At 67.1% G+C, this 12540-nt stretch overlaps 1 protein-coding gene across 6 annotated transcripts in view; it reads right to left on the reverse strand.

Annotated features, from left to right (window-relative positions):
- Positions 1-656: 656 nt before the first annotated feature.
- The window catches only part of DYSF (dysferlin), a 111619-nt gene continuing 99735 nt past the window's right edge, over positions 657-12540 (reverse strand). For all 6 annotated transcript variants that reach the window (XM_044428698.1, XM_044428696.1, XM_044428695.1 and 3 more), the window contains 3 exons: positions 12007-12116; positions 11345-11492; positions 657-3147 (listed from right to left, as the gene is read on the reverse strand). In XM_044428698.1, coding sequence (XP_044284633.1) covers positions 3109-3147; positions 11345-11492; positions 12007-12116 — 297 coding nt within the window. In that variant the 3' untranslated portion in view covers positions 657-3108. The remainder of the gene's footprint in view (positions 3148-11344; positions 11493-12006; positions 12117-12540) is intronic.

Below are 12540 nucleotides of genomic sequence, written 5' to 3' on the forward strand. Positions count from 1 at the left end.
AGTGGCCACGAATCTGCCGCAGTGGCGCTCGTCAGACCGGCTCAGCAGAGCTGCCGTTATAATAAACGCAAGATGGTGCGTGACTAGCACCATTACACCTCCAGGAATTATTCTGAAACAGGAGCTATGGGGTGGGGGTGTCCCCGGGGGCTTCTGCTGGCCCCTGCATCACGCGAGCACTGCCCAGGAGCGCCAGGTGCCCAGAGTGAAGGGCGCAGAGGGTGCCACGGCCGTGCTGCTCCCGGGAACGCCCGGGGCTTCAGGGGCCACCGTTCGAGGAGCACAGGCCTGGACAGACGCCCTGCCCGGCCCAGAGGCCAGGCCCTGCCGACGTGCAGGCCGGCCCTCTGCCACCCTGGCCAGGCACGGCCCCCCCGCCTGCCCTGCTGGAGAGCCAGGGACCCTCGTGGGCTCAGCACGGCGCTCCATGGCCCAGCGCCTCGTCCTGTCCCGCCCGGGCCCCCCCTCTTCACACCGTGTAGGACACAGCAGCAACCTGGCGACCTGGAGGAAACGCCTCCTCTTGCTGCCCGTGCAAGTGGAATCAGATGCGTTTGGCCTCCACATGGTGTGGGGGAGGCAGGACGCGGGAGCGTGAAAGCCCCCCCCCCCCCCCCCCAGACCCGGGCTCTGGAAAATAAAACACCAGCCGCATGCAGGTTTAATAGCATTTCATTGGGAGCCGTAGCGCGATGGCTATATTGCTTCGAAGGCAGGTACAGGTGACGCCAAAGCCTCCCAGCCACCCTCCTCCCAGAGTGCGTGCTCCAGGGCGGCTCTCCAGCCGTTTTATGCCCGGCTTCTGGTTTGTCTCAGCCACAGCCGCGATCGGGGCTGCGGACGCCCTCCGTGGCGTGTGGGGCTTGGCTTCCTCGGGGCGGAGCCGCCCGATGCCGCCAGGCAGCCCGGAGCGCCCTGGCTGGGAAAGCGGGGGTGGCGGCCAAGGGCCAAGGGCTGGCGGGCTGCTCAGGGCTCTCGCGGGCCACCGGCTTGGCCACTGGCAGCACAGGGGGCCCTGCTCCGCTCCGCGCGATCCCCGTTAGCGGCTGCGCTCGACCGGGTGCTGCTCCGTAAGGGCACGACCCGTGGCACGTGCAGCAGACAGACAGCCCGCGAGGCCCTCCAGCCACGGCCACCTTTCACGCCGGCTGGGCCCTGCAGGGCTCCTCCCGCCTGAACACACGCCGGACTGCGCCCGTCACCAGCGCACTGTGATTGTGCCGGGAAATCTCAGTTGAGCGGGTGTGGAACTGCATCTGCGTCAAGAAGCAGACCAGCCCGAGGCTCCTCGGCTCTGGGCCCGCGAGGGGCTGCTGCCCGATCCGGCAGGCACCACCCGAAGGGCTTGCTCTCTTGCCCTGCCGGAGGAGGCAGTCGCTGCCGTTGGCCCTCCCGTCATCTCCAGCTTGAGGCAGCCCATGAGAGGCAGAGGCTGTGGCAAAGGCTTGCGAGAATTTGTTTTGAAAGCAGCGGCTTCCTTGACCAAAAGCCCTTCAGCCCATTCATGCTCATTCTTTCTGCCAGCTCTTCCGCCCGGCGCATGAATTGGGCATGCCACATCCCGCACTCACGCTTCTTGGGCAGCGACTTTACCTTTTCTTTCCCCTTTTTCTTTTTCGAACAGGGAAAAAGTGGTTTTATTTGCGGCACGAAAGAAAATGTTTTCATTCGTGCGCATTTGCACAGCGCCGGGGCAGCACAGCGCCAGTGAGAGGCTACATAACAGAGAAGCAGGACAGGAGCTCCTCCGCGTGGTGCCTGGGTCTCAATCCCGTGAGGGACGGGCGGGAAGACACGGGGAGTTCACCAGGAAAGCTCCTCGCGACGGATTGCAGCTCGTGAGCCAGGGGAACAGTGGAGTCCCGGGTTTGGTTTGGAAACCATACAAAAGCAGATCGGCAGCAAGCCACGAGGCCGGAAATGGGGGTCTGGACAGCAGGGGGGACCAGGGAGACGTGGGGGGACCGTCTGCGGGCTTCCGCTGCCATCCGCAGAATTTCACGAGGAGCCCAGGAGCTGCCCTCTCCCACCCCTTGGCCACCCTGTGCTTTCCCACCGCTTCCTCCAGCATTTCCTTCCACAAAATGCATATGGAGGCAGAACGGTCGGAACAGCTGCAAGGAGCCAGTCGGTTCGCCTCTTCGGAGCCCTTCAGTCAGGAAGCGCCCCCGCTAACGCCCCCACGTGCCCCTGTCCAGCCCCTTCGGCTGCACCGGGGCAAAGGCAAGACAAAGGCTCTCATGCTGCTGAAACGCGGGGCCCAGGCAAGGCTAACCTTCGCCCCATGCCTTGCAGTGGGTCTGCTCTAAGGAGGGCTTCTGTTTGCTTGGCCCATGGAACTGGGGGCACCCTCTGGCAATGCGGCAGCGGGCGTCGCAGTGTGCCTGGGCCAGCTCCGGACTGCCCCGCGGGCTCCCCCTTCCCCTCGACGAGGCTTTGCGGGAGCCCTCCGGCGGTCCCCACCAATGGACGGGCCGAGGCCCTCCGCGCCCTTCCAGAAAGGGAGAGGCATCCGCCCGAGGGGCTCAGGGCCCTGCCCCCCAGCACGCAGCAGAGAATGGCCATCCAGAGCAGGCGTGCTGGGAGGGGCCGGCTCCTGAAGTGATAAGCTGCCCCCCAGCCAGCAGGTGACGCTGGAGGGCCCTGGAGGGCCAGGACTGCGGGCGGCTTGCACTACTGGAAGGCTTTGCAGCGCCCGGATGAGGAGAGCCGCCCCGGAGGCCGGGCAAGCTGGAGCACACACACCGGGAAAGGCCGGGTCTGGAGATGCCCCCCCACCCCCGGGGAAGGCGCAAACCCCCGTGGCGCTGAGGCACGAAATGCGCGGAGGAGACCGGGATGTGGCGGTCCCGCTGGGCCGGCCTCCCTCGGCAGGCACTTGGGTGGGACCCGCAGCAGAGCCCCACGGTCCGGAGGGGGCAGACTGTCCTCTTTGGTGGCCGAAGCAGAGAAGGCGGCGTCGGAGAGAAGTCGGCGTTGCAGCGTTGCCGAGCAGCATCTGCAGGGCGGGGAGGGGGCGGCTTCCCTTCCGCGCAGCGGTCTCATGGAGCCGCGAGGGGCCGGGCAGGGCCTGCTCTCGCCCCTCGCTCACCCCGTGGTGGCCCGGATTCAGCTGAAGGGCTTCACCAGCTTCATGGCAGCGTAGTTCTGCGGGGAGAGAAGGACAGGCGCGTGTGCCAAGGTGCCCGGCGGCCTTGCTTCTCGCTCAAGCCCCAGGCCGCCACTGGGCCAGTGCTGCGCCCACCAAGTGCCCGACGGAAGACCCCGCCATGACTCGGGCAGCCCTTCCCTCCCCCTCCGCAACCTCCCGACGGCCCCGGCTGCCCCTCCCGTTTTCAGCTTCAAAACTTCCTTTTCCAAGCTCGGAAACACAGGGGAAGGCGCGGGATCCCCATTGCAGGGGAAAAAACTCTCTGGGGGAGATGGGTGTGGGGCAGGAAAACTGCCAGGGGGAGCCCTGCAGCTTCCCTCCAGCCACCCTCTGAAGGCGAAGGAAAGCGTTTCAACCCGCGCTTTCTGTGAGCGAGTTCTTTGTAAGGCCAGTGCTCCGTGCCCGGTCCCGGGAGAGCCCAGCTCGGCCAAGCGGATGTCGCAGAGACGTGTCAAGTAAGAGGAACAAGGATGGAATGAGAGCCCCTCTCGGGCCGCAAACGAGACGCACATCCTCACCACGAGCCCACTGAAGCGAGGGCGCTCCTCACACGAGACGCAGCTGTGACAGCCGGCGGAGCGGCCGGCCTGGGTTTCCCCGGCACCAGAGCCTTTGCATCTCAAATGGTCCTGCTCCCAAGAAGACGCGTGTGAATCGGGTCAAGCGAAAAAGGCTCCGGCGCGAGACGCTGCCCCACCTGCGCCAGCTGCGTTCAGCAGGCCGCCCGCCCCTTGCGCGGAGGGGACCGCGTCGGAGCCGCTGGCCAGAGAAGGAGGGCGGCCGTCTGACTTGGGGCCACGGAAAGGGCTGGGCACCCGTGCTTGCGGACGAATGCCGCGAGGAGTCCGTGGTCTTGAGCTAATGTGGAAAAGGACATCGCTGGCGGCGCAGAGCCAGCTTGCGGCACGTGTGTCCGGCAAGCAGCTGCCTCCGCCTCCTCCATACACTAGGGCATGTACACCTAAACTGGCCCGGAAATATACTCTGCTTGCCAACACAGGGACCAGACCCAGCTGTCACTAATAATGGCCACGATCCACAAGCCCTCCTGCGGGAGGGGAGGGGAGCAAGATGCCGCTATATTCCTCAGGGTCTCCAGTCCTCCGGGACCTAGGACCTGCCACGCTCGACAAGCTTCCCATGCTCGCTGTGAGGTGTCCATGGGACAGGCTATGCGCGCCGTGTGCCCACGGCCCTCATGAGACACCCAGCGCTGCCTCTGGCAGGCGACACTCGCTGCCGAAGCCAGTTGCCTGCAGGCCGCGAAGGGCACTGGCGCCAGGCGTGGGGGCCCTGAGGCAAGGCGCCCCCCGGCTGCCTCCGCCTCATCAGGCCCCCGCCGCCCCCTTCCTCCCAGCTCCACACTCCGGGGGCTCTGGGGATGCACGGGTGCAAGCAGACGCCCTCCTCATGGAGGAGACGTGTGCCCACCCCTCCCCTCGTGCCGCCCGGGCTGCTGGGGGGGGGCGTGGCAGGCCAGGCCCCCACTGCTGCAGGCCCTCCACCCGGGCAGCTCAACACAGTTCTGGGGTGCAGGGCGAACTCCAGAATGCCTTTCCCCCACTTCCTTGCACCCACGTGGCAGCGCCAGAGAAACGCGAGGGCGGTCAAGGCCTCAGACGGGAACATGCTCCAGGCGAGGCGGAGGGCCAGCTGGGCTGCCGGAAACCCCCGGGAGCCAGGAGCATAACCGGAGCCCGACCAGCCCCTCCGCCCCCTCCCGCCCCCGGGAGCCGGTGGCAGGCTCTGCAGGGAGTGCTCTTGCGCCCGGCGGGGCTTGCGTGCGCTTCTGCTTTCCCAGGAAGAGCCGTGCCGAAAACGGACTCGGTTCAGCTGATGCACCCTGCCCGGGCAGGGAGTTCCCATCCCCGGTTTAACTGGGGCAGGCCCATACCTACAGCTTGGCCTGTCCCGCGACAGAAAGGAGAGAGAGTGGAGCAGTGCCAACTGGAAAGCAGCAAAGTGTGGCCCCCACTGCCCCCCTCCGCCCCGCCCAGACGGCAGCATAAATTGTGGCTCGCTCCGGCACACAGGTCTCTCCTCCAATCCGGGGAGTGGGGAGGAACGCGCGTCGCCCCATAAACCACGCGGTCCAAACTGAAGCACATCATCACGCACCATTAGCAGGTCCCGCAGCGGAACATTAGACCCTCCTAATTAATTTCCCACCATTTGTCTTCTGGAAGCCTCCTCCGGCGCAGTGTGGCTGCCATTCCCAGGGTTTGCTCGGAGGGCAGGGAGGGGAAGGAAGGGGGCCGCTCCCCACCGGGCTGGAGAGCACGCTCGCTCAAAGCCCCAGGAGCGCGGAAGCCCCAGGAGCCCGGGAAGCCGTGGCCGGAGCATGTGCCTGGGGCCCTGCACACACAGGCCGCCTCCGAGCAGGGGCGGCACTGGCCCGCCGAGGGCTGGGCAGAGGGGCTGCCTTGTGTGCCCGCCCCAGGCAGACCCGGGCTGGCAGGCTCTGCCCCGTGCGCTGCCCGTTGTTGCACAAGGATTCTCAGCCGGAGGCCGCTGCAAAAGCCCTGCCCTCACAACAGGAATTCTGCGCCCGGGAATTTGGGTGAAGTCCCCGGACGCAGCAGAGCGCATGCCGAAGCGCAAGGAAACAGAACCGCCTGGTTCCTTCACGAACCTTGGGCCGGTCCCTTTGTCGCTGCTGCACAGCGGCCCATCTCGTGGAAGGCGCCCAGAGACTGGGCCGTTGCCCCCGCCCCAAGCTCTGCTGCCCCCTTTCTGCACACCATCAAGCCCCTCTGGGTTTGCAGCTGCCTCTGGCAACTGCAGCGGCGGGGAGAAGAGCCGCCGAGCCACGACACCCGCACGTCGCAAGCCAGGCCCCGGCCCAGGGTGGCGCTCCCCCAGGTCCGGCACACGCCCGGTGTTGGGCCGGGTTGCCTGCAGCCCCCCCGCCCCGCCAGGCTGGAAAGCGGGTGGAGAGGAGCCCCCCTGCAGAACAGAGGAGGGGCGGCTCTGCCTTGCCCAGCGAGAAGGTGCTTTGCCTGAGCACGCTCGGTCCCTGGAGCTGGGGCCGCTTCGCCCAAGCCTGCTGAAGGGCGTGCTGTGGCACATCAGTGCTGAGCCTAAGGCACTCTGCGTGTGGTCAGAGACACAACCGACTGTATACTGACAGGGCATAGCCATGGACTGCCTTGGCTTGGCAACTGCTCAGGGCCAAGCATCAGCTGGAGGTGGGTCCCAGAACCGCTCACCTGCCGTGGGGGCACCGGCACGACCCTGCCCACTCACCCCGGTTCCCTCCTTCAAGCTCCCTCCGCTCAGCCCCACGTTCCAGTGGGCCAGAGACCCTCCGTCCTGACAGGAAGGGCGACCTGTGGGGGGTGGCGGCTGCTGCACGGAGATCAGAAGCGGCCCCTTCGAGCCAGGGAGGGTCCCCGCATTCGGAACTGCAGGGCCCAGTGGCAGCCCCACCGGAACTGCTGGGGGCCAGGGGGAGCCTGTGGCCGACGGCCTCCCATCCCGCCCAGTGCTGCCCGCCCTTGGGAACCCTCACGCAGCTCCACGCAGAGGTCCTGGAGGGGGGCTGAGCCGCCGGTGGCCCCCGCAGGCCCAGGCGCTTGCCTCTGGCGTGGGATGGTGCGCTGGGCCGGCCGGCCGTGTGGGAACGAGTGGGCTGGGGGCACGGGGTTGAGCCCACCCCACCTGTCCAGGCAGCAGCCTGCTCGGTGGAGTCGGTCAAACGGGCAGCACTGCCCGATTCTCCATCTGCGCGCGCCCGGAGACGAGACGGGAGCGCTGCCGGGGGTCTCGCGCTCGGGGCATCCCTGGCCCCCTGTGCGCCGGCCGCGTTCGCCCCGGCCCTGCTTTCCCGGCCAGCCCCACAACTGCTTTCCCGGCCAGCGCAACTGCTAACAGCCCAGGCGGGCTGCCCACCCGGCGGGAGACGCCCAAGGCAGCAGATTCGGAAACGGTGGGGAGGGAAAGCCCCCCGATAAGTGGCCGCAGCGGCAGCCACCGTGCAGGCAGCGGAGCTGGGCTGCTCTAGCGTTTCAGACGAGGAGCGCAGTCTCTGTCCCGCTCCATCCCCCGGGCTCAGCGCCCATTTCCCCCGGACAAAGCTTTCCCCGGTGCAAGCCCGGGCCCCGATCCTGTGCGCAGCAGCACGGAAGTCAGCTGGAGGACCCCCTGGGGTTCAGGCTGCATTTCCCCAAACCCCGGGGGGCAGGGGGGCAGGCAAGGGCTGGCCTGAGGCCCCACAGCGCTCGCACAGCTCTTGCGAAGGGGCACCGTGCCAGTCCGAGCCACGTCCTCATTTCCCCATTTTTCCTCATTCTGCCCCCGAAGGGGAGGCTGCCGCTGGGACTGGGGGTCCTCCCCACGGGGACTGGATCCCTCCCGAAGCACGCCTGACTCGGCCTAGAGTGGAGGCCGACCGCCTGGGAATGGACTGGACCGCTTCACTGGGGTTCAGAGGTGGAGACGCTCAGGCCTGGAGCCCAGCCCCAGCCCCATGGGGGTCTCCAGAAGGCCCCTTTCTGGCCTCCCCCTCATCCCAGCCAGCGACCGCTGATGCTTTCCCTGCACCCGGAAGGGCTGTGCCTGCGTGCCCGGCAACGGGAGCCTGCAACTCCAGTGGGGAGGAGGCGCTGTACTTTAGTCCTGCCCCTTCCGCCTCCCCACCCCTTGAACGTGGCCCTCGGGCTGCGGGAGGCCGGGAGCCCAGGAAAGGCGGAGGCGCTTGCCCAGGGAGGGCTGTTGGCTCTCTGGGACCAAAGGAATGGGGCTGGGCTGGGCTGGGCTGAGCCCTCGGGGGCTGCAAGGGCGAGTTTCTCCGGATCCTGCCCTGCCATTAAAAAAGGTACCAAAAAGCATGTTTAAATGTATCGCCTGAGAGGAAGGGACAGTGTAGAAGTGCAGAAAATACGGCCAGGGATCCGTAAATGCACAGCTCAGCTTCTTAAACTGCAGCCTTCACACAGATGGGCTGGAATGAATCTGTGAAAGCCGCACAGGTACCCGCCGCTCTTCCGGGTGATGGAGCATCATTCCCGTCTCCTGGAAGTGGTGCTGATAGCCACCCCTCGCAATATCATTCCTCATTTTATCTGCATATTTGACGGGAAAAGGCAGACGCCCTCACCCCACCTGGCCAAAAGAGGAAGGGATTTCCCGGCACCCTGGAGATCCGCACCCCACCCTGGCGGAGGAGCAGAGGCGAGGCGCATGTTCGTGTGCACGCGTGTGCGCAGGGGTGGGCGCCTCTACCCAGGGGATGCGCGGGGAATCCGGCCTGAGCGGGGAAGCCGCCCGACGCGCTAGGCTCAGCCCCCGGACTCCGGCCTGCCCTCAGCCCACCTCGCGCCACCATCGCGCCAGCGCAGTTCTGCCCCAGCATGCGCGACCCGCGGGCAGAGCGTCCTTCGCGCAACGGAGCGGCCGCGATCCCGGCGCAGGAAAGAGGTCCAGGGAGCACGAGGGGGCCGCCTGCCGCCTGAGCCCCGCAGCCCCGTCGCCCTCAACCATTCCCACCACAAAGGAGGCGAGCAGACCGGGAAAAGGCCGCCTGGCCTCTTCCCGGCATGCTACCTTTCTCTGTGCGGAGATTTCATATTTATTATTTTGGTCTGAGGAAACATTCCACGGCATGAGTAAGGAGGCCGCGACGTTGCTAAATCCGTTCCTCCTGTGGCTTGTCTGGTGCCTTTCATTCCCTCATCCCTCATTGACAGAATCGTATTTTGCACAAATCTGAATGTCCAAAAATGTGCAATTCCCCCTCCCATAGAGAACTCCCCCTAAAATGTGTGTTTCCCTGCGTTAGCCTCTGGGGACAAATGTTCCCCAAAGCATGCATTTTTGGTTGCTGCTTATTTTCTGATTTTTTGTATGACGGAATGTATGTACAATTACAGAAAGTCCTAAAAAACTGGTGTGCAAGTCCAAGAAATCCACAGGACGCAGGAGAAGCAGCCCTGGGGGCGCCTCTGAAGCGCAGAGAGCACCAGAGCACCTGGAGAGAGGCAGCGGCTCGAGCCGGGGCCCACCTGCAGGCCGGAAGGTCCCGCGGGGGGGGGGGGGGGCAGGAACGGCACCAGGCCGGCTTGGTGCATCACGCGCCATCCAGACTTGGCACGCCCCCCTGCAGCGAGGAGCGGTGACCTGCCGAGCAGCCCCCGCCCGGGGGAGGCGACGCGGGGGTGTTCTGCCCGTGGCTCCCCCAGCCCGATAGGTGCCGGGGCTGGGCACTTTCGGGCACACTGAGGCAGGTGGGGCCAGGTCAGTGGGGCGACGCATCCACCTGGGTTTCGGTGTGGGCTTCCAAGAGGCTCTCCGTGGGGCTGAGGACTGCCCCTGCACCGGGGCAGAACTATGAAGGGCTCCCGGGAAGTTCAGGTGGCTCCCCAGAGCGGACACGCTGCCCCAGTGACTGACCCCGGGGGGAGAATAGCCCAACGATGCATGCGAGCAGCACAGAACTGGAGGCGTGTGGGGCGCCGCCCCATGTCAGCCTCCGAGCCTTGCGGAACGTGGCCTCCTCAAGATGCCACCCCCCCGCCTGGCCCTATTCCGTGGGGCCGGGGAAGACACGCCCCGGGAGGGCTGCCCCAGGCCAGCAGCCGGTGTGCTGGAACGGAGCGTGGAAAGGTGGCAGGCACCCTGCCCTGCGCTCTGGGGCACTGCACACCATGCCCCCCAGCTCCGGAAGAGGGCTAGGCACGGGGCCCAAGGCACTCAGAGGGGCGCCAGCAACCCCAGAGGGAGACGCCCCGGGTCCTTTCTCCAGCGCGGCTCCCAACCCCGATGCTGACGCGAGAGCCACTGCAGCAGACGCACGGCGCACCCTCGTCTCCGTCTGCGTCAGGCTCAACACCCCAAGCAAGCAAGGACAGAAGACGCCCGCCGTGCTGGCGCAGGGCGAGAGCCACAGTCCCGTGCGCGAGCAGTGGCCCACAGGAAGCCCCCCGGAGGTCAGGAGTCCCACGAGGGGCACCGCACCGCACCGCACCGCACTGAAGGTCGCAGACCCCAGAGAGCACAACCCCGGGGACTCCTCATGCTGAGCAGCCACGGGGGCGCACCAGGGCCGGTCCCACAACCGCTTGTGGCGAGGTCCAAAATCGGACAAGGCCACATGCTGCAGGGGAGGCCCCGGAGCAGCTCGGCTTCTGGGCGGGGGGCCGTGGCCGCCCAGTCCGAGGAGCCCTCCCCCTGCCCCACAAAGGCATGCGCTGCATGGCGGGTCCGGTCTCTGCGGCCCCCGGCCCCTCCCGAGCACCCACGCTGGCGGCACGAAGGGGCCGGTCCCCTCGGAGGCGGAGGGGGCCCTCCCCACAGGCTCTTCCAGGCCCAGCGGAGTCTGGGCAGCCGGCCTCAAGCAGCCCGCGGCCACGAGAGCAGCCGCCCGAGGAGTGGGAGCGAGGGCGCAAATCAGCCACCCGCCGGGCCATCGTGGCGACGCCGTCCCAGCGGCAAGGGCTCCGGGCCGAGGCCGCGGAGGGCAAGAGGCCTCCGCACGGCCGGCATCCCAGGGCAGGGTCTCGGGGCTCAGGCGCCCAGCGCCCCTGGAACCGGCCTGCCGCCGGAGCCTCCCCCGCGGAAGAGGGTCAAGACAGTTAAAAGCCCGGCCAGGCACGACGCTGCGGCTGCACAGGCAGACCGAGTGGGTGCTGGAAGCAGCCGAGGGTCTCCCCGTCCGTCCACCGGCCTGCCAAGCCACTGGGCTGCTCGAAGGGGCCACGGGGCCACTGCCCTGGGGGACAGCAAATGGCTGCTCTTCCCTTCCTAGTATGCGACCCCCCCCAGTCCCCCCCCCCGTACAGCAAGTCGGGTTTTAAAAACGGCCATTAGTGCCAATAAAGCTTTTTTAAAAGCAGAAGTGCTGCGGGGCGGGTGTGGGGGAGCACAGGGCTCTGAGAAAGCGGAGAAGGCATGGGTCAGAGCGAGCAAGAGAGCCGTGGGGGGAGCGAGGCAGGCGGGGGGTGCGGGGGGCCAGAGGAGGGGATTCTGCGCAGCTCCTGGGACCCCTCCATGTGGGCTGCAGCCCCCTCCCCCATGGGGCACGTGCCCGTCGAGGAATGCAGCCCCTGGCCGCCCCCCCACCCCCCCGCCCTGCACACCTCCTGGGAAGCAGGGCTGATGAGGTGGGACACGGACCACCGTCCAGCGGGAGCGGCACTCTTCCCGGGCCAGGAGTGCTCCCACCACCCCTGGCGGGCGGCTGCGCACGGGGCTTACCGGGAAGGCGTAGATGAAGATGCCCAGGAAGAGCAGCAGCACGAAGAGGAGGAGGAAGACGAGGAAGAGCCACTTGAACCTTCGCCACAGGATGTACTTCAGGGTCTTGTAGGGGGAGGTGAACCACAGGAAGGAGGTCTCGGGGCGCCTGCAGCCAGCGAAGGCCAGGGAGAGGCTCGGAGCCGGGCCCGGGTGGGTCCTGCAGCCCCCAGGAGGGCAAGGCCTTGGGGTGCAGGAGAGCTGCTCCTTCCCCCGCCCTCGCTAAGCAAGAGCCCCCCGCAAAGCCCCCCTCCCCAGAGAGGGGTGCTGCGAAATGCTCCACTGTTACCCTCCCTCCAAACCCTCCCGCGCCCCGTTCTCGTAGGGCCGGCTTCCCAGCCCTGGCCCTCCAGGTGCGTCCAGCTGCAGCTCAGCCCCCTGCCAGCAGGGCAGCCGGAGTGACCAGGGCCGCTGGGGAGCCTTGCGTGGCCAGTGGGCAAGAGAGCCCCACGCCCCCCTCCTGCCCGCCCCCTGCGGCCAAGCACGCGCATCCGTGGGCTAGCAGAACGCCCGCCCGGGCAAGAGGGGCGGCCACGCCACACCCCACTGCCCCAGGACCGCCTCCCGCCACCCCCCGGGCACAAGCTGGGGGGGGCAGCTCAGCGGCCCTCTGCGCGCCTCACTTGGGGTCCTCCAGCCGGGGGTTCATGTTTGGTTCGTCCCGGCCCAGCCCCGCCGGCCGCTCCTCGTGCTCCTGTTCATTCACGATCTCCAGGCTCATCTCCAACTTCCCCTGCGCAAGAGAAGGAAGGGGGAGATGTGGGGAGGGGAGATGCAACGGGGAAGTGCCCCTCGGAGGCCCCCGCCTCTCCCGCCACAGAGCAGGTCGCGGATGCTGCCGCCCGGCCAAGCCGAGACCCCTGCGCAGCCCGGCAAACTGCTTCACTGGCCGGAGTCGGCTTCGCCCGGCTCTCCGGGGGATCCTGTGCTCTGTCGGCTCAGGCGCAGCCCACCCGAGGCCTGGCTCATGGCCCACCTCTTTTGGGGTTGACGGACATGGTGAATTTTGCAAGGATGTAACATAGAAACACAGAAACAGAGCGAGCCAGAAGGGGGTTCCCGGGCCATCTAGTCTGACCCCCGGCTCCAGCTGGCTCTGCTCACGACAAGCCCACCATGTGCACGTCCAGCCTGTCCTTGAACACCCCCACCGATGG

This window comes from Varanus komodoensis, unplaced genomic scaffold (genome assembly GCF_004798865.1).
Source record: "Varanus komodoensis strain SLA01 unplaced genomic scaffold, ASM479886v1 scaffold2, whole genome shotgun sequence".
Taxonomy (NCBI): Eukaryota; Metazoa; Chordata; class Lepidosauria; order Squamata; family Varanidae; genus Varanus; species Varanus komodoensis.